This window comes from Protopterus annectens, chromosome 3.part0, assembly GCF_019279795.1.
Source record: "Protopterus annectens isolate FY-2018-M chromosome 3.part0, PAN1.0, whole genome shotgun sequence".
NCBI lineage: Eukaryota > Metazoa > Chordata > Ceratodontiformes > Protopteridae > Protopterus > Protopterus annectens.
In genome coordinates, this window is record NC_056731.1 from 937,439,802 (window position 1) to 937,461,182 (window position 21,381).

At 35.5% G+C, this 21,381-nt stretch overlaps 1 protein-coding gene across 1 annotated transcript in view; it reads left to right on the forward strand.

The window, feature by feature from the left end:
* Window positions 1-21,381, forward strand: part of KIF13A (kinesin family member 13A) — a 2,301,375-nt gene that overhangs the window by 853,550 nt on the left and 1,426,444 nt on the right. Inside the window, exon 12 of the mRNA XM_044065730.1 lies at window positions 6,940-7,113. Coding sequence (XP_043921665.1) covers window positions 6,940-7,113 — 174 coding nt within the window. The remainder of the gene's footprint in view (window positions 1-6,939; window positions 7,114-21,381) is intronic.

Here is a 21,381-nt window from a genome sequence, read left to right on the forward strand (position 1 = left end):
ATAATCTGCTTTCAGCAAGGAATTTTACTTGCAGGTAAGGGCTGAAATTTAATTTGCAGCAAAGAGGATGCATCTGGGGGACCTTTAAGGGAAAATTTAACAGAAGAGGGTAGATTTCTGAAGAAATTTATAAAAATATTTGGTATGAAAGACTTGAATACAGTAGTAGGAAATCAGATAATTTACATATTCATCGAGGTACAATAACTGTGATAGACTTGACAGAAGTTATATTTCACAGGAGCATGTGATCATTTAATTGAGAATTTTTATGCACATTCAGTTTCTATTGTAGGTCATGCACCAATAATTACCAAAATAAAAATGTAGGGTAATGAAGTAAAGATGCAACATTGGCACTTCGTACCAACCAATGTAAACAAAGAAAATTTAAGGAATGGGTAGTGGAAATTATCCGGAGTTAAGGAAGATAGAAAGTGCTCCAGAAGTTAAGCTAGCAGGTGGGATGAAATGAAAGAGAAGTTTAAAAATAACCAGGTCTGTTTTCCTTTTATTTCATCAGTAAGAATTAATAAGAATTATTTAGAGGGGCTAACAAAGATTAAAGTTTTACAAAATAAGGGGAATTTCACAGAACAAGAAGAGTTGCAAACTGTCAGAGAGCAAATAATGGAGTACCTGGATAATATGCATGAGTTTAGAAAGACTGCTGTTAAGGAACTTTTTTTATTACAACTTCAGAGCACAAAAACCTTAGGTGCAACGACTTATGCTACACAAAGTAGGAAGGGTTATTAAACCTAGAGTGCCCATAACAAGAAAAATAACCAGAGATCCTGTAGAGGTATTAGAGATATTTCAAAAGTTTTATGAAAATGTGTATAAAGTGCAGAAGTGTGGAATTCAAGAAAAAGCACAAATGGAAATATTTATGGAGGACTTAAATATGCCAAGGTTATATGTAGAAAAGACTCAACTAACAGTTATGATAGGAGGAGATGTGATATAAACAATAATGTATGTTAAGTCTGCAGTAAAGCCTCCAGGAACAAATGATATTCCTATAAATGTTTGGAAGTTAGTAGGGAAGAAAATGATAAAGTTCTGGAAGGCTTTGTTTAACAGTATTTTAAAAAGGGGGGAGCACCACCATCTTGGAAGAAAGCTGTGGTGGCTGTAATACATAAAGACGGTAAAGACCCATCAGACCTAGGTTAATATAGGCCCATTTCAATTTTATTATAAAGTGTTTGTTTATAATGGCTAAAAGAATGGCAAAGGTGATGCCAAAATTGATAGATATTGCCACTGTGATTTTGTGGAGGGGAAACAAACATTTGACAACATTAATATAACAATGATGGCTCATAAAGAAGCAGAATGTAAGAAAATATTGCTGTTATTGGTGGTTCGTGGTGCAGAGAAAGCATTTGACAGAGTAAGTTGAGATTTTGAGTATGGCAATGGAAGCATTTGCATTTTGTAATATAATACGGTTATTTAGAAGGATATATGAAGGCTTGGAGGCAAAAACCAAAGTGGGAAGGTTCTTCTGTGATTGTGTCTGAACAAGAGGAACCAGGCAGAGGTGTTCTCTTTCCATTTTTTATGTGCATTATATTTAGAACCCTTGGCAAAGAAAATAAGGGACTCAGAAATTCAAGAATAGAATTGGTATGGTATCAAGAAAAGTTGGCTTTATTTGCAGACAATATTTTTTTGTATCTGATGAAACCAGAAGAATGCATATAGTATTGTGGAACATTCTGAGACAGTTCCATTTTATTTTTTTGAGGGGATATAAAAATTGGTTTACCATCGCATAACCGAAGACACGGCAGTCAGATCCAATAATGATCGATTCCGGTAACCGAATTTTTGCATGTCGAACAGTTGGAATGTCGCAAAACCACCAAATGCGACATTTTCGACCGCTCTACATCCAAAACGAGTGCTAACATGGGTCACAAAGGGGGCACTGGTTTGCGATTCGATACAGTTGTGTTCAGCAATGTGCATATTTGACGCACTCCTTTCGGTCATCAGGGCTCGACCATCCGTCCGTCGATTATGCAGTGGTAAACCTAAAAATTAATGAAGATAAAACAAAGGCTATAGCTATAAACTATGTACCCACACATTAATTGGTCCAGCAATACCTATATTTATGGGGACATGATAAAGTGAAGTATTTAGGGGTATGATTTAATAAGGCTTTTAAGTATGGCAGCTAAGGTTATGTGAGAAGAGACTAAACAAAAGATAATACAAAAATCAAGAAGCTGGAAGCTATTGCATATGGATATGGATAGCAAGATAGAGACAGTAGAAATTTTTAGTCCCTTTATTTTTATACAAAGGTCAGGCATATTTTTATAAAGCAGAGGAGTTGTAGATATTAATTTATAAGTAGTTGTAGGATTTCATTTGGGAGGAGAAGATTATAAGAGTCAAATGGAATAAGTTGATCCTCCCAATAGAACAAGGAGGTTTAGGGTAATCTGAGTTGAAGGGATATGTTAGAGCTACACAGTTAATGTTCTTGTATGTAACTCAGGTAGAAAGTTACAGTTCAAAGTGAAAAGGGGATGATGAAGCAGGGGTAATTCAAGAAATAAGGAAATGAGATTTTGCAGGCATATCATTAAGAAAAATAACATCAGTAATACAGAATTCTATATTCATAATGCAGCAGAAAGTATGCTAAGAGCTAAGCCAACACAGGAATGGAGAAAGGTGGGTATGCTGATGGGGGAAGATTGAAATTAGGAGTACGGAGAGTAGACTGGGAGGGAGGGGACTGAAATTTACTGGAGGAAGATGACAAAGGAGGCAAGGTACTGGGGACAAATAACTAGAGAAGGAAATGTAATGGAATGGGAAGAGGCCAAGAAGACATTTGGGCTGCAGGCTAGTACCTTCTGTACCAGGGATTGATATCTGAGTCTAGGCAAAAAAAAAAAAAAGGGGGGGGGGGATAGAGGAATCCTAAATGAGTTTTTTAGTTGTCTAGAACAGAAGGTGCTGTAAAAAAGAGATAATTTGTTGGACATGTAAAATATTGCACAATTAGCATAAGAATCGGTCAGGGAAGGTTAGAAGAAGTGAGTAGAGGAATTTATGGGGGAACAATGGGAGGACTTGTATACCAATCAAGTATGCAACAAAGTCTAGAATGTTTAGGATTTTTTGCTTAGAAGTGTTTGCATAGGTATTTTTATACCCCAAGCAGACTTTAATTTTTATTTTCTGAAGTAGATGGAAAATGTTGGAGGTGAGATGGGGAAGAAAGAGGTAACTGGGAGCATATGTTTGGGGAGTCTAATGAGTTGGCAGATGAGTACTCTGTCAGAAATATTGGGTAAGCAAATGGTTATAACTGAGGAAATTATTTTTATTTCATCTGGGACACAGGATCTAATTTGCTACATTTGAAGTGTCGAATATTATTAGATAAAAAAACTGGAAGTGGGATCCTTAGAAAAGGGAAGGAACAAGTTTCATAGAAATAAATAGAATTGGTAACAATACATATGTTTTGGAGTAGGAGTGAGGTTTAAGGGAAGACAGGAATTGAGCAATTTATTTAATGCTTGACTAATGTAAATACATCTGTGATGTATAATTATGTAACTGGAGCATGTTAAAATGTTTTTCTTGTGTATTAATGTATGTTTGTCTATGTCTTGGGTGATAATTTAATAAAGCTGTTAAGAATAGTAGACCAAGTGCTTGTGGTCTTACTGTCCCTTCTCTGTACCATTGCTGTGGAGACTGAGGTAATTCTGTTGATCCTCAACAGTGTTCTCAGTAGCTTTAGTCCAGCCAGAATCCCCTGGTTAGCAGAGCCAGCATTAGATGCTCATTTTCATACATGAAAATGGGGGGGGGGGGTGTAGTAGGCAGCAGTAGCCTAGCTACTGTGGGGCTAGAGGGAAACTGCCCCAGGTACAAAGTGTTGGAGGCGAGATCAGCTCATTCTAATGTCTAATGTAATACCAGCTTTTAAAAGCCAGTGTTGCATTTGTGGTCAAACCTGTGCCCTGTGTGTGTGGTCTAAACTGTAGGAATTGTTAGCTCCAGTTTAAAAGTATTTTTTTTTCCCAACCAAAGCCTATAGCCCCCCGCCCCCCACTTAAATATACCAACTCCGAGATCACACCAAAGTGGAGAAAATAGCTAAGCCGCGGAAACGACCCACCAAATTTTTTCCTTGGGGAAAAAATTCAGTGTTCCGCAGCTTCGCTATTTTAACATTTCGAACGTCCCAGTTTGAAGTTTCAGAGTTCGGACAATTGTGCATTCGAACTAACAATATAGACCCCTCCACCGTGGCATCCTGTGGAAGAGCATTGGCTCTACATGGGACTTGAAACAAAAAACGAATTTGTTAGTCCCTTTGAACCAGCTGCCAGTAATCCATTGAAATAATTGTCCTAGAAAACTGCATTAAGAATGGCTGTTAATATGCACCAGAAGGATTTCTGAACTCTACTGTCTGATGTGCCAGAAACCCCCTTTGGTGTTCCATAGAGATAGAATAAGATTAGATACCACCCTGTCCTTTATGACTAAAGAAGTGATACAAAATTATTTATTTTTTTAAAGAAGCTTGCAGTCCTTGGATGTTTACAGGCAGATGAAATGCTACCTGCTGAGAACCAATAGCTTTAGGAAACACAGTAACGTCTTTGTTCCCTTTGCTCAAATTAGGAAGGTAATCTGGCCACTAAACAAATCTTGTCTAAATGTCAGGCTGATTGTAATACTTTCTGATACTCTGCTTATTGAAAGACTTTGCAAGACCAGGTCAAGCTTCACTCTGCCAGGGATACAGCGGCAATATCTCAAAGAAGCACCTCACCCAACATTTTTTTGTGTAGTGTGGGATGTGGTTTCAGTGATTGAATGGATTGATACACAATTTCTGCTGTGTACCCATTTTAAAACTGCTCATACAAAAATAAGATAAGTTTTTTTTTTTTTTTTTATTCAGACCTCATGTTAGATTGTAGTACATGGACCAGTGCTCATTTAAGTTTTTATTGACCTTGATCTGTGCTTTTTTATAATTTGTAAATTAATTAAATGTTTTAAATAAATCTTAAAAAAAGACTGTACCTATCTGAATTTGTTCAACAGCTGCATAGCAAAAGAAGGCAGATGATTAAGTTGGACAGCAGCTCTATTATAGGCTGTGTATGAGTGATGAGAGATATTAATTATTTACATAACCTAGCATCCATTATTACACCTGGAAAAAAAGTTTAAAAAAAAAAAAAAAGTTTTCCAAACTTGGAACAGCATCAACAGCCAAGCTCACATCATGATTAAACAACTGATTTTTCATACTGCTTCTCATACTTAAGGAAATGGTTCTATTGAGAAATGTATATGATTCAGTATTGTGTACCTTGGAAATTTCTCAAATTCCTAACAGTGAATGTGTGACAAGCCCTTTGGAACAGCCTGGAACATAGAATTTCTGAATGTAAAATGAGGAACACTTCTTATGATACACAGTTGAGAGGTAGGGTATTACAGTATTGCTTTTTTAAATTTGTTACTGTGATCATTGGTAGTCGGGGCTGTTTAATACTGTCACTTAACTGTTGCATGCGTGAAGTGGACAGTGTAGAGAAAGGGTTTGATACTGCACATCCAGTGTGTTGGTATTTTGAGATATAGCAGTTAGCACAACTTTTGTTAGAGAACTATGGATACTAGGTTATCTTAGAAGCAGTCTTGTGGTCTTCTGTATACACATTCTGTAACAGTTATAGGGTAGGCATCCTATGTAGGAGCAAGGAGGGCTTCAGCACAACTGTTCTCCAGGGCCTCCTGCAGTTTGCTCTTACAAAACATCTAACCACTCAGCAAGGAAAGGTAGTCTTTTGGGTTCATTGCAGATGTTATCACAGCGAAACAATCCATATGTAGAATATCATAAAGTTATGTAAGGAGACTATCAGTATAACAGGTGTTTGAGTATGATCACTGTTGCACAGTAGTTTTCCTCCCTCCATCCCATTTTTGTACATTTGATAGCATACTAGGATTTGTCCCAGGGAGACCTAAGGACTGCCATGCTGAATGCTTCCTGGCACAAAAAAAAATGAAGATCGAGCTGGCTGGCTTCTCTTTATAATGGGAATGTGGTGACATCCATTGGAAAGAAAAGTCAGACTGGGTAAAAGAGTAAAGGTATACAGCTTTGGAAGTCTGCAGTTGAATTTCCAAATGTTAATACTGTAATAGTGAGGCTACTTGAATAAGCTTGCCATTATGGTAAGTTCTTCTGGTTGATAGAGGTGGGTACTGATAGACCTGTTCAGCACCATCAACCTTACATATCTTTGTTACATCACTGGAATTCTTTGCATAGTGAAATTACTGATTTTAGCCTTCCTTTTAGAAGTACAATTCCGGCAGGGCAGTTGAAAGGTTGCTGTAGCATTTCGCTTCTGGATTTAAATTTGGAGAATTTGTTTTGTCCTTTTCCTTTGTTCTCAACTGGTTCACATCAGCTATTTCTGTTGCTTCTCCATGTGAAAATGTGTAAAGGTAATGCCATTAATGTACATGTTTAGCTTTTTGTACTTTTGTCATTTAAGTGAACTGGTCTTTCTCAGATCCTTTTCAGCCATGACCTGTTCTACAAGGGCAGTAGTAAACTCAGTATGTCTGAGAACAGTATAGAATAGCCTTTTAGCCAACATGTTTGGGCAGTAGGAAGAAACTGTCTCATTTGTAGAAAACCTATGAAGTAGTGGGTAAAACCTGCAGACACTGTTCACAGGTCAGGATTTAACCTAGGACACTGGAGCTTTAAAGAAATCTTAATAAGTGAGCCACTGTGTTGCCAATGTTTTTTTTAAGCAGAGTTAAATTAGTGTATTTGCTCTTACAAAGTTAATACATTGCATAGGGATGTACTTATTTGTTAGTTTAACTTTTGTTTTCGTTTTGCTCACATAGGTAAAAATAAAAGAAGCAAGTGGCTTACCACTGAATCTCTCCAACTTTGTGTTCTGCCAGTACACTTTTTGGGATCAGTCGGAACCTGCTGTAGCCCCTCCAGTGGTCAACCCAGATATGCCTTCCCCTCAGAGTAAAGAAGCTCAGTTTACAGTGAAATTTGGCCATTGCAAGGTATTGAGAGCATCATTTACAGTTTGCAGTTGAAATCATTATTTAACACTTCAGTAACCTTGCTCTTTTTGGAATCTTGCAGTTTTTTTTTGTGTTTGATTTACACAAATGCAGAACCAGTGGTAATGTGATGAACCACAACCTTGTCTGACCTTAAACAAAACATGGCGGGCTAAGAAACTCATTGAATTTTTATTTTGTAGATCTAAAACTAGTAGATGCCTTAATTTCCTACCACTAGTTTTATTTAGCATTTAGCCATTAATCCATACAGACTGTACTAGTACAGCCTTCTGAAGTACATATTTTAACCTTTGTTAAGTCCCTCTGTGATGAGCAGTGTAGAGCAGGATTTATAGGTGCAGACTTCACACATCTTAACACATTAGCCAGATCTTCTGTTTTCTTAAATATGCATTGTATTTGCTTATCCCACTGGAGCTTTACTGTTTCTTACCAGGAGCCAAGTTATCTTCATATCTGATACTGTTGTGACTGTATGGGGTAGATCTAACACTGGGAGCCTACTTGATGGGCCATTTTGTTGAGATGGTCCTCTCCACCATGTACAGTCTCAACATTAGTTGGAAGATCCCATGCTTAGGCCATTAGGGTATGCACATGCCATGACATCTTATGCAGACTGCGTAAGTGCTCCTAGCACCTGTACCCTGCCAGTTTTTTTCTGTCATTTTATGAAAGGCTTGGACATATTGCAGATATTTTTTTCCAGTTCATGTTTTGATCCCAGAACTTATTAGTGAAAAGTTCCTGCTTTTCCTGTCTCGATTTAAGTTAACAGCGTTCCTGTGGCAGTTTGTTAATTAAGACTCATAGTAGCCTTGCTTATTGTATGCAGAAGAATACATAATCAAAAATATCAGTATTTTAACCCCACCACCACCCAAAGACATTAGAGGGAAAGAACATCCTGACTTGTTTTGCCACCAGGAGTATGACTGTAGTTGAGAGCTTGTATATGCAGGGATCAGTGAGAGGGTTCAGCTTTTGCAGCCCCAGGACAATCCAAACCCTGCCATAAGGGCAGAACCTTTGTAAGCAGACTTCTGTCTTGCCTTCCTAGAAATAAAGTCCATTAGTAACAGCCTTTATTGTCATGCAAATGCTAAACAAGATGTCAGCAAATGAGGGCTTCATCTAGCAACGGTAATCTACCTTGGCTGTTACAGTTGCAGTATTTATAAATTCTTTGAAGGAGGGTATAGATTTGTTCTCCCAATTCTGAGTTATAACCTTTCTTGATGTAGATAGTACAGACCACAAAATGTGTAGGAGTGTTAAAAAGGATTAGTGATTTATAATAAAAAGTATCTCCAAAAAGCCTGTAAAAAGGTTATTTCAATAAGATGTTAAGACAGTACAGTCAAAAAACATGTTGCCAATCTGCATTAAGTTCTTGTTTACATATCCAACAAACTTGTTTCTGCTTGCACATTAGTTCAATTTTATGTAGTGTGAAGAAAGATCTATGCAATAATTTCCAAGTAGGAGAGATTCCATCTAAGAGATGAAGTTGCATGTTTAGAAGATATTAGAATTATTTTTTGATCTTTTTCATTCAGAAGTCTATTGTTAATTTGGGTAAAATAGTTCCAATAATTGTCATTGCACCATTTTGTTTCTCTCCTCACAATTCTATATAATTTAGATAAGAGACCCTGTCCCAATGTGTTTTATTGCATAAAGAATATCAGATATTCATATAATTTCGTGATATCTCTTTATCATTGTTGCAGTGACTTAATTTCCCCTTTTACATGTTGTCTGCAGGATTGTACATCTTTTTCTAAAATATATTGGTTCTTAATATAATCAACAGAATGTAGTTTATCATCTTTCATTAATTGAAACCAATATAGCAGATTTTAATGTGATCATTGTTTCTAATTTTCAGAAGGAAATGTTATCTTGGGTATATGCCATAGGAAATGTAAGGAAGATCCATGCTTTATATGCCAGGTTTCTATATATAATTTTTTTTAAAAGTGTTTCATTTAGTAGAAATGAAGTAGGAGTCACTTGTTTGGTGACTTTTTCCTGTAAGGTAATCCTTTAATAACCAGTGTAGACTTATTTAGTATGAGATTATTAGAATATCGTTATGTTTAAAGTTTATATAAGATTTCCTAAAAATTCTTTCCACCTGTGTGTTACTAATCCAAAGATATATTGTTTTTTTTTAATTGATTACGATGAATATAATTCTAGATCTGGTAGCCCTATCCCTCCTGGTGCCCAGTCTCTCATATGAAGGTTTAAATCTATTCTTGGTTCATTGGGATACCAGAGAAATCTCAAAATTAAAGTGTTGAATTATTTAATACAACTTTGTGTGGGGCTAGTGATAGTGACTGTATAATATACAAGATTTTTGGTAATATCGTTTTGATTATAGATAAACCTCTCTTCCATTGTAAAGAAAATTGTATTCCATTTGTCTGTTAGATTTATATTATTTATACTGTTGGTATAATTTATTTATTATATCTTTAATGTTATCTGTTATAATTATTCCTAAATAATTAATTTTCTTCTCTTTGACAATATAGTTAATGAATTTATTTTTTGATTCTATTCTTATTTGCATTCATAGGTAGGATTTTTGTTTTTTCATTGTTAAATGTTAAACCAGATTTTCTTTGAAATACATCCATTGCTAAGAAAACTGTAGCTAGAGAATTATTCATTTAATGTCAGTAGGATGTTATCAGCAAACACTTGAAATTTAGAGTTTAAATTCTCATTTATGTTGATACCTTTCATATCTATATTTGATCTGAGAAAATTGACAAATGGTTCCATAATTAGGGTAAGAAGCAGAGGTGAAAGATTCCTTGTTTGGTCCCTTTCAAAATTTGTATAGAATCAGAAGTAAAAGTACCTATTTTAACATGTGCAAAACAATCATTATAAAGAAGATTAAAAAGATGTGTGAAGTTACTTGCAAAATTATATTCTTCTAAAATCTGCAAGAGATATTTCCAGTTTACTGAGTCAAAAACACTATTAACATCAAGTTAAGTTATCTCTTATTTTATTTGCATAGTCAGTTGTGATTATTCTTTTAATATTATAAGTATTTCTGTTTAATATAAAGCCAGTTTGATCTTCGTCAATCATGGAAGGTAGAATATATTTTAATCTGTTGGCATGAATTGCCATGAACAATTTATAATCTACATTTAAAAGTGAAATTGGGTTATAATAAGAGCATTCAGTAGCATTTTTGTCAGTTTTTAAAATTGGATAGATAAGGCTACATTTCCTTGACTGTAGAAAAAAGTTGTGTAGTATGTCTAGGACTTTTGTGGGTAACATAAAGTTCAGATGTAATCCCATCATTATTTGGTGCTTTATTAGATTTAATTTTAGAAATTTGAGTTTGAAGTTCAGACATAGAGATCGGTTTGTCAGTTAATTTCATTTGGTCATCAGATAGATTCGTTTTTATATTTTTTTGATAAATGTTTTAGTTACTTCTGGATCTATTAATATATTATTTTGATTGATTTTATTATATTAATCGTTGAATACCTTTACAATATCTTCCATTTCTGTCACTTTTCTTTCTGTTTGTGTATACTTTTATGTGATTGGACTTGCTGAGTAATTTTGCTTTTGGGGCTAAATTGTGCATAGATGTTGGGTTAATAGAGAAGTTAATCATCATAAACTTCTCAAGGTTTATTTTAGTTTTATGGTTTAAGATTTCCAAGTATTTGTTGTTTTATGTTTAACTTAATCTCTTCTGTATTATTTGTCTGATTTTCTAATTTTAACTTACTGAGTTTCTCTTGAATTTCATGTAATTCTTTGTCCCTTTGTTTATTTTTTTATTTGACAACCAATTAGTGACTCTACCAAAATAATAGTCTTTTAGTGCATCCTATAAATACATTTCTGAAGTATCTACTATAATAATTTCTGTAAAGGAAAGGGTATAATAAAAAAGTCCTTAAATTCTTTTAAACAAGTTATATATGCTGGTAATCTTCTAAATTTAACATTATTAGATGTCAAAAGCAGCTCAAAGGTAATTGCATTGTGATCTGAAAGAGGACAGGTTACTGTTTTGACTTTGCCTAGTGTATCAGGTCATTAGAGGCACAAACTGTCAATTCTGGATTACTTTCAGTGTCTTTGGGAATAATGGGTAAAAATAATGAATTAGATTCTGAAAATTAATTTATGTCTCTAAGATGAAACAATTCAGTAAATTTTAACAATGCTTTTGCAGATGCCTGTATTCTATTTTTACCTTTTGTCTTAGTATCATTTGGTGACAATATACAGTTAGTCTCTTGCTAGGACGGTACTACCTTTTGAGTTGTGAATTACTTGTTCTAGATGTTGGTCAACTGTTTTAATTCCTTTTCCAGGAATCCAGTACAAGTTAACAAGAGTTAATGTCTTCTTTATTATACTTCATAGTTACATTATAAAGTATACCTTTATCATCTTGATATGTTTCTATAACTGTAGGTATAGGCAGTGAATTTCCTCCTTTTTTTATTATATTGTAAACTGGATAATATCGTGTAGTTTTTAGTATTTAGCTTGTCTGTCTTCTGTTAATAAGTATGTTTAATGTAAAAACAAAATAACCTGAGAATTGCACAGCTTAAAATATCTGTTTAAGCTACCCCTCTTGCATCTGTTGTTTAATCCATTGACATTTATGGAAATACAGTTAATAAATGCCATTTGTACTACTGATCAAAAGTATACATGTACTTCTCATAGATAATGTTATGCTGTTAGTAAAGAGCTGCTTAGTAATCATCATATGAACGGTAACATTTGAAGGTTTGATTAGACATAAAATAGTTACTATTGTGGTCACTCAAAAAAAGCTAAAAAATATAATCATCATTAAATATTTGCTTTTAAAATCCCTCTTATCCCCCATGGAGTGATCTCACTCTCCTTGCGTGAATAGTCTAACCATCCAAGCAAACACATCCATCCAGTACTATGACAAAAAATGCGCACAAGAAAAGTCTGCTCTACTACAATCAAATATGATGTCATTAATAGTAAAATAAGGATGAACCTGTATCCTTTAAAGCATTGTTAGTATATAATAGTAGAACAATTATTTCACATCTTAACTTATTTAACATATACATTCTCCAGTTTTGTGTTCATTAAGGTATTAAAGTAAAATATGCTTACATCTTGTTGTTGATTATCTATGCATAGTTTCGAAATTCATCAACTAATAGTATAAAATATGAAAGATTGCTGCACAACAATTTAAAATGTTTTGCAGTGTGTCCCACCATAAGACCGATGTACTTTCAGACCCTTCTGTTCCCTCTTTGTAAGATTATATTAAAGTAAATGAATAGTTCTACATTTAAATACTTCATTATTTGTTTATATTCAGTGGTTTATTACTTTAAATTAAAGCCTCCTATGTTATTTCTCCGAAGTATACAGTTTATTGCTTCTTTTGCTTTATGTATGAGACTTTCAAATGTATTGACAGTATATTCATGTCATGTATGTCAAATCACTAATAATGAAGCTCTAAACATATATAATCGATTTATCGTTCATTGACAACTGCTATCATATTTCATATGCTTGCTTTCAAATATATTTACTTATAAATGTATTCAAAGGTTGTTGTGTCTTTTGGCTTTTCCCATTTAGGGGTCGCCATAGCGGAACTCCGGTCTGCTAATGATTGGTAGTTGATTTTTACATGCCGAGTTACCAGCCCTGATGCACAAGCTTCAAAGAAGGTATGCCCATTCACGCATGTCTCCATGCAGTATTTAACAGTATGTTTAATATTATTATGCTTTCCCTTCTTCGATGCCAGTTCGTGTGTCTAACTATAGTTGTAGTAAAATTTGAGCTAATCCAAATTGTAAAGGTTTTGCCTTTTATTCAAATTAACCTTCTAAAGCTGCCTGTCAAAGTCTCTGAACATGAGCCTCTGTGCTCTTGTTTAGGTGAGAATTCCAGAATCCTTTGTGTTCTAAATGAAGTAAAAAAAACTCAATCTATGGAGAGGGAGGGGCTTCATATCTAACTACTACAGGGACAGCCCATCAGTCACAACAATTTCCATATCTTTCATATTGAACCTGAGCATTTCATCTACATAGAGAGACCATTTCAAAGCCATTTAAAAAACTTAAACTCTCCACTGTTAAACAACATCAAAACACACATCCATAGGAACTGCAGTCACCCCGTCCCCAACCCAGCACATCATAAATCATTCTGTTAAATACAACAATAACATATTATCTAAATCTATGCACTAGGAAGACGGGCAGCTTTTAGGTTTTACTGTTAGTTTTAGTGAAACAGTTTTCTAATGTTACCTGTAGTTAATGATTACATTGAGTTGCTTCCAAGCTTGGGTGAAGATGTTTATCTGTCATTTCTTTTAGTATACCATGTATGTAGCAGTTTTACTTTAACACTGCTAATGTATTTTCCTTTTTATAACAAGAAAGACAGACTTCTGGGAAGTACTGGACTTTGATACAGGATTAACCAGAGATCTATGTGCTCTCGCTATATCAAAAGAGAGAGCTTCAGGCAAATCTAAAGTTTTAGGGAGCCATGTAGACAAGAAATTAACCATATTGTTACCTTCTGTTCCTTCTGGTTGACCAAAAATATGAATGTTGTTTCTACGGGGCCTGTTCTCAAGGTCATCAGACTCCTAGAAATCTAAACATAGTGTTGATTAACACATATGACAATGTAAACATACACATCCAACAAAACAAAAACTACACAGATACCTAAATTAATATGATCAAAAAAACTGTCTTTGAAGTATAACAAGTGAGTCTATAAAATGTCAGTCAGAGTTCTGTTTTAACAGGAATTCAGTATTGTTCTCCCCTTCACTTAGTCTTCCTTCTGTATCATTCAAGGAGTCTTCAGTGCCGCAAGTCTGGTTTCTCTTTAACTACAGAGCTTCATTAATTTGTTCCATTTGTTTGGAAAAGTTTTTCTTAAAGTTATCTGCTTTGTTGCCCAGTTTATCTATTTTCAGAGGCAATTCTTGAATATTAGTCAGTAATGACTGAAGCTCTTTTTTGAGCACAGAGTCTTTAAGATGCTGCCTGTGTATAACTCATGATGCTGCAAGACATAGTGAAGAAATTTACTCTTGCAGATTTTAACAAGAAAATAGCTGAATTTTAAGAAAAGTTGTGATATAATCCTTTAGGACACCAAAGTTTATTGTAATTCACTTAATTGAGTTGTTTTATGATTATTTAGAAATAATTTCCTGTTAGAAATATATGTAGCAGCAGAGCAGAAAAAAAGTGCTGCTATCCTTGTCTCATCCTGGCCACACACCCCCAGTACATTTTTATTGATATTCTGTAATTCTTGTCAACAATCGTGTAGGTAATGAGTGAATATTGATACCTTCAGTACAGGATGCATCTGTACAGACCAAGATTAATTTTTTAGCAACTGGGAATATTTAAAGTACATATCAGTAAAATGTATTGCATAGCAATAGAGTATTTCCAAATGCATAACAGCTGAAATTATAAAAAGTGCTTGCCACTGGGATTATGTACAGTGCACATCACTCCACTGCTCGTTAAATAGAGTACAGGTACAGACTATTCACACAGAAGGTAAAGACTAAAAAGTAAAACTGAAAAACATAAAAAAAAGATTCAGATTATTTGGTAGTAATAGACATTGTTTATCCTCGTATTAGAAGCAAAGAGTATTAAGTAGACTGGGTATAGACTCCATCGGCTCTAAATCACAAGTATAGCTCATTTTCAGATTAGACACTTTACTTCTTTCTGATTTATTTGTAGTCAGTAAGTTTCCTGATTTTTGAGGTGGTAGTTTCAGCTGTGCAGTTTTACTGAATGACACTTTTCTGATGATGTATAAAAAATGTAATTTGTGGTTAAAACATTCTAAGAGGCGTAGAATTTAATAAGTTTATTGACAAGTTTGAGACAGTAACTTTTGTGGTATAATTTAAGAGTAAAGGTAGACTAAGTAATAGCTAGAAGCCTAGTTGTCCTTTGAAGAGAGGTGCAGCGGTATTCTGTTCTGGATGGTAGGCTATTGAGTACACATGTATTACTTATTGTGAACTGAATGGAGTGTGTGTTTTAGGCAGAATGTAGTGTGACAATAGGCAGGGCATATTGTAGCCTAGGGAAGAGAACTTTTAAGGCTAGTGCTTGTGGGGATTGAGATGAGATAATTAGAGAAGGGAATGTGTTGCCCTGACTTGGGATATTAACTTTACTGCTTATTGGGTCAGTATGGGATTTGAGTATAGGGTGTAACAAAGGGCCAGTCCTAGATATTTACATTATTGAGCATAGATGATTCTTGATGTTTCAGGAGATGTAAGGGAAAGGAGTTTGTTTCTGGCAATCTTGTTATTACAGATGGAAAAGTGTTGGATCTGAGTCAGTTACACAGCCCTGTGAAGTTTTTCTGAAGGTCATTTTGTATACATGAGAAGAACTGTTCTGTTTTGTGGTGTATGATCTCAGCATAAAGTGTTATGTTAAGCGAGGGAATCATGGAAAGGATATCATTAGTAAATAAGAGAAGTATAAGGCCATTGTTAGAAGCGGTGGGAAATTCCAGCAATGAAGGCAGCCTCCTTGGTTGTTTGACTTGATTGCATCCTAAAGGTCCTGTCATGTAAGCAGGTACTAAACCAGTCTTAAGGTGTACTGGCCACATTCATATGATTTTGAAGTTGATGGCTAACCCTTTCAAAGCCTTTGGTGATGTCAATGAATTAGATCTGTATAAGGTTGTCATTCTCCATTTCTTTGGAGGATTTTTTTTCTGTAATGTAAACATTGCAGTTAGAGTATTATGGACATTTCTGAGACTGTATGGTGCACTTGTATGAGGACCATACTTAGTAATGTGGTCAAATAGTTTGTACAATATTTTTTCATATAACTTTACTGTGAAAAACTGAGGGGATGCAAGCCCAGCCAGATAGAATTTTATAAATAATTCTGTGTCATTGTAAATATTAATATGATCCACAGGCTTGTGTAACAAATGTAAGAAAACTGTGTTATGTTCTGAGCTTCAAAAATGCAACCACAGTGCACCCTGCTGGAAGAAAGCTGATGAGTAAAGCATTTTATGACTGTTTGATCTTAAGCTAGGAGACAGGATGTCTGGGCTAGGAAATTCTTTCTATTGTTCTAAGATGGAGATAATTACTAGGTTTTACATGTAAAGTGTCTTTTATTGCTGTGGCTTCTTGCAGGTGCATATTACAAAAATAAATGTTAAAATGTTAAGTTCTGTGAGCCTGGGAATCTTAAGTAGAAGTGTCAAGAATGATGTAATCTTAAGTGACTCAGCTTTAATGTGTTTTATCAATTTAAGACTTTCTCCGAAAGAGAGATATTGAGCATTTTGTATTTTGTTCTGAAGCTGACAACTCACCAGCACTTTGCCTTTGCTCTGTAAGTAGAATTTATAAAAGTGATTTCTCTTAGAGATAGAAATATAGCCAGATTAGTCTAGCTGTTTTCTATATTTGAGAGACTTTCCCGCAATGTTGTTTTAAAGTATTTCCTGTGATTTCTGAACTCTCTGCTGTCATTGTGTTGAGTTAATAAGTATTGTCTTGTGTTTTTATTTATTATTAAAAATTTTAAACCTTTCAAATGTGGCTGTTTTGTGTAGAGATAATTTAAGCTGTCTGAGTACTTGCATGTATTTGGTGATACTGTATAAGCCACTCCAGTAGCCTTAGCCCTAGGTTACTCTTGTTATTTGGATAACAGTAATGGCACACTGCCTGGGAAGGGTGGTATAGTAGCTGATAAGTAGTGGTTAGTGTTAGTGATTTCTACCTTATAGTCTGGGCAGGAGGGGCATAGCTGGAGAATCTGTGCCAGCCGTCCCCAGGAGTGTCTGTGTGTTTATATATAATTCATCTCAAAGTGTGTGTGTGTGTCAGCTACTTGGGTAGGGACACGAAGCAGTGGTTGGACAGCGAGGGAGCTGGAGGTTTTGGCTTGATTACTTGGCTGAGATCTGTACCCTGTAACTGTGCCAGTGGGGAGTCTTATTGGGAATCTGGAGAGAAAGGGAGAAACCAACCCCAGACTGACTGTGATCTCTGTGCGCTCTTAAGGGAAATTGTACTTTACTGTGGGTGTACTTGTTTTCCTTCCCAATGTGTACGCCCCTCACTGGTGATACTAGTGAGGATTGAGGCTCCTTGATTACTGGATCAGTGCATGGGCATCACAATTGCTCTGGTCAAAGTACTGAAATTGGATCTGAAGCCATCTGAGTAGGTTGGAGGAGAATTTTTTGGTATATGAATGACAAGTGGCTATTTTATTTGAGGAAGAGCAATCAAGGAAAAACGAGAATGAAGTTAAGGCTACAAGGGGTGGGATACACTTTATCAGTATGATGGTTAGACTTGCTGGTCCAGAAGTTATGGATCGAAAGCAGGAGTAGGGAGTCATGGTACTAGTGAAGATAGTGTTCGAGGTAGTGAATGTTAAAAATTATTTGGAGCTAGGAATAGGGATTATTGCCAGTACAGACGTATATGTGAACTAGGAAACTGAGGTACTAATTAATCTTTTAAGCTCTTCGTTTGGATGCCAGTGATTGACAGTAAGGCAGAGGTTGTCTGGTTAATTTTCAAAATTAGCAATGACTTTTCTGACATCCCAAGAATGTTTAGACTGGGATGTGTAGCTTTTAAATGTCCCTGATTTTGCACCCTATTTTGCCCTGGCCCTGTTAATTTTTTTGTTTTCCTGACAAATCACTGAGGATTGCAGTCTGTCAGTAATAGATTGAGTTTCCTACATTGTATTCCTCATAAAAAGCATATTGATGCAAAATGTGTTGCTCTATTAATTTTCAAAGAGAATTGCGTTGACATTTAAAGTTGTTCCTGATTTTGGTCTTTTCTTTCTCATTACTTTTGGCTTTGTCCCTGATCCTTGAGCAAAGGAATTGAGAGTTGTGCTGAGATAACGTCATATTTTGATTTCCAGTTTGCATTCTTGCCTTAGTAACAGAAAGCTTTGATAGTGGTCAAGTAAGTTAATGTTTCCCCGATTGCCACAGGCTTTCATTGTACTTTAAGATCATTTTAATTGGGAGAATCCATAAGCAAAGACATTTTTGGGATATGTTAATGATGAGTTTAACTTTTATGTAAGACCATAGTGGCTTTGTATACTGTTGCCTAGTAAATTCTGTGTGTGTCTTGAAGTCCTGTATCCTCCTGTATTCAGAGAATGTTAAAAAAGGTTACTGGTGGGTGTCTAGGGGCTTTGATGATGATAGATATTCATCATGTGATCACTGGTGCAGTAGCCTTAGCTACATAACTTGTAACATGTTAAGGATATAACATCTAGCCAACTTCCAAAGTTTCAAGGGCACATTCCACATCCCCAGAGCTTGAAGTAAAAGTGGTTTGGGTGCCAAGCCTTTCAGAGCTTTCATACAGCTGAACTGGGCTCCTCTTTCATGCATTGGAGGAGCGATGGTCAGCTAACGCTTTCCATTCCTGGACAAATAGATTCATTTTATAGTAAATAAAAATCCACTTTTTAATTTTATGGCAAAAGTGAACTTTTTCTGTAAATTTAATTATTTTAAGCTGGGGAAAAAGGTTTTATTATACATGTTAACTGTCTAGATTTTTGCAGGATGTCCAGATTTTTGCTTTTTTTGTCAGTTCCTTATAAAATTTAGGTTTTCTGGCAAAATATTGGTAAATCATTGAGGACTGAAGTGAGAAAATAATGGCAGACATTTGAATTTCAGACATCATACCCTTTAGAAAATTCATGCTAACATAAATCCTGTTCTATAAACTTTTCTATATTTGTAAGAGCAATATTTAAGTTATTCCTTTTTTCAGGCCTTTGTCCCCCTATTATTTGTGTCTGTCTTCAGATTTCTTGCTCTGAGAGGTTGAGAGTTATGTTTTTTTATAGATATCACATGACTTACAAACTTTTAGGCAAGAGAGTCATTTTTTACTTTTGTGGGGAAAAGTTGTTAAAACTAATTTGAAACTACTTTTCCTTTTGCAAAATGTGTTATTTTACTTTTAGGAGCTGGGATAAATGTATGAAGTGCTCTTTGCTGTGTGTGTGTTTTTTTTTTTTTTTTTTGTTAAAAAAGGCTTTTTCACTACTTAGCTATTTTGTCGACTACTGCTGGCATCTTTTTTGACTTTACCATGGAACAACCTACCGATTTCTCACCCATCTCCCGAGAATGAAAACTTAAACCCGTAAACCTTTCACAGTTCAGAAATATGTTGTATTGCTGAGAGAGGTGTGTGTGCCTCCCACTCAACTTCATCAAATCCCAAAGTTTTGTAACTTTTGTGCATGCAAAAGCACTTGGGCAGGTAAAGTTTTCTCAGTCCTGTGGAACAAGAGGATTCCTGTATGCCTTTCTGTCTTTTTTTTTTTTTCATCCCAAAGGTTGCCAGAGGCAGTCAAATGTTTGCTTTCCTTTGGCTGGAACTCCCAGCTGCTGCAGTTAACATTTTCACAACTTTTCCCAGCTGCTGCAGTTAACATTTTCACAACTTACTAATCTAGTAGGAAGGATCAGTGGTTCACCCAGACCTAAAAAGCTTTGGCTTAACCATGTGGAAGTTGGGCTTCCTTCATCAGTGATGGTGTACATATTACTGCAACAGTGATCAATATGAAGAGCCATAGTACAGTTGTGTAATTTCAACTTACCATAGCCATAGTTGCTTGAATGATCACTGCTGCAATAGCCACTCCTTCCCATCTGCCTTGCTTTTTGGTGTGTTTTTTTTTATGCTAGTGTGTGAATATTTATTTTGGATTTTTTAATTCCTAGCATTATCCTTTCAGGGCTTAGCCTTACCCTCTCTGTTGGCAGGAAAGCTCTGAAGGGCTTTCCACCCAGACTTGTCTTTTAGTCAGCTTAGATTGAGCTGCGTGACAGTTTGAGCATGAGGAAGGTGTCCTGAAGCTTTGGAAGCTCGTTGGTTATTATATCCTTGGAAAGATATAACCCATATATCTAAGGCTACTGCAGCAGTGATCATTCCAGCATCTACACGTATGGCAAGCTCAGTTTACTTTCTGAATTGATGTTTGGGCCGTCAGTTACAAGGATTCTGAAACAGTGGCAAATTAATGCATGGAGTGTCTAGGATGCATCATGTACCCAAGTTCTGCTGAAATAAGATGTTCTCCTACAGTGGGCAGAACGACCAAACAAAAATCCCAGCCAATTGAAATCAGAGTCTAAAAGGAAATGGCAGGAGGATAATTCTTCAAAGCCAAACAAGGGTTCCTTTCAAAAAAATAAATAAAAAATCCTCCTTGCAAAAGAGTGACTATGCAGAGTCGTAGAATACCTCTACCTCTGCCCTTCTTTCTTTTCCTCCTTCCCCGGGTGCTCTCTCAACCCTGCAGCCTGGCTGCAAGTAGTATCAAACAAATACATATATTTTTTTCAAACATATTTATTAAATTTACACACATGACAAAGGCAATTTTACATTTATATAAATGAAAAATATACAAAATTATATCACTTTAGTTGCAAACAGTTTTACATCACAGTCACCATTGAAACAGCTGTAGTTATAAACATTATGCAACACTTATAAACCATCCAGTCATTGTCAGTTAAGCGTTATATGGCTCATTCAAATCCTGCCTCTTAACCTTCATTCCTGCTCTGCATGTATTGTTCCCACAATTCCCATTTTTTTCCTAGGTAGTTTGCTCCTTCCCTTTTCCAGTGATCCAAATTCCAGTTGTTTTATCTGTTTACTATATTCACTACTACTAGTAAAGTTGATCTAGACTAGATTTCCATTTTCTAGTAATTGCCTTTTTGGCAGCCACCATAATTAGACTCAGCAAGACTTTACTATGTCTTGGCAATTCCGATTCTGTAGCATAACTCAAAAAAAAATCATCTGCCCAGTCAGTCCAATCTGCTCACCCAGCATCTCCGACACAGCGGTCTGCAGGGAATCCCAAAAGTCTGCCAGCTCATTACACTCCCAAAAAATATATTCCCAGTTACCTCTCTTATCACACCTCTGACATTTGCTGTCCACCTTAGGAAAAATTCTTTGGAGTCTACTTTGGGTATAAAAATACCCATGTAAACACTTCCAGGCAAAGATCCCAAGTCTTCTAGACTTTGTTGCATATTTGGGAGATAAACCTATATCTCCCATTGTCACCTTGTGAA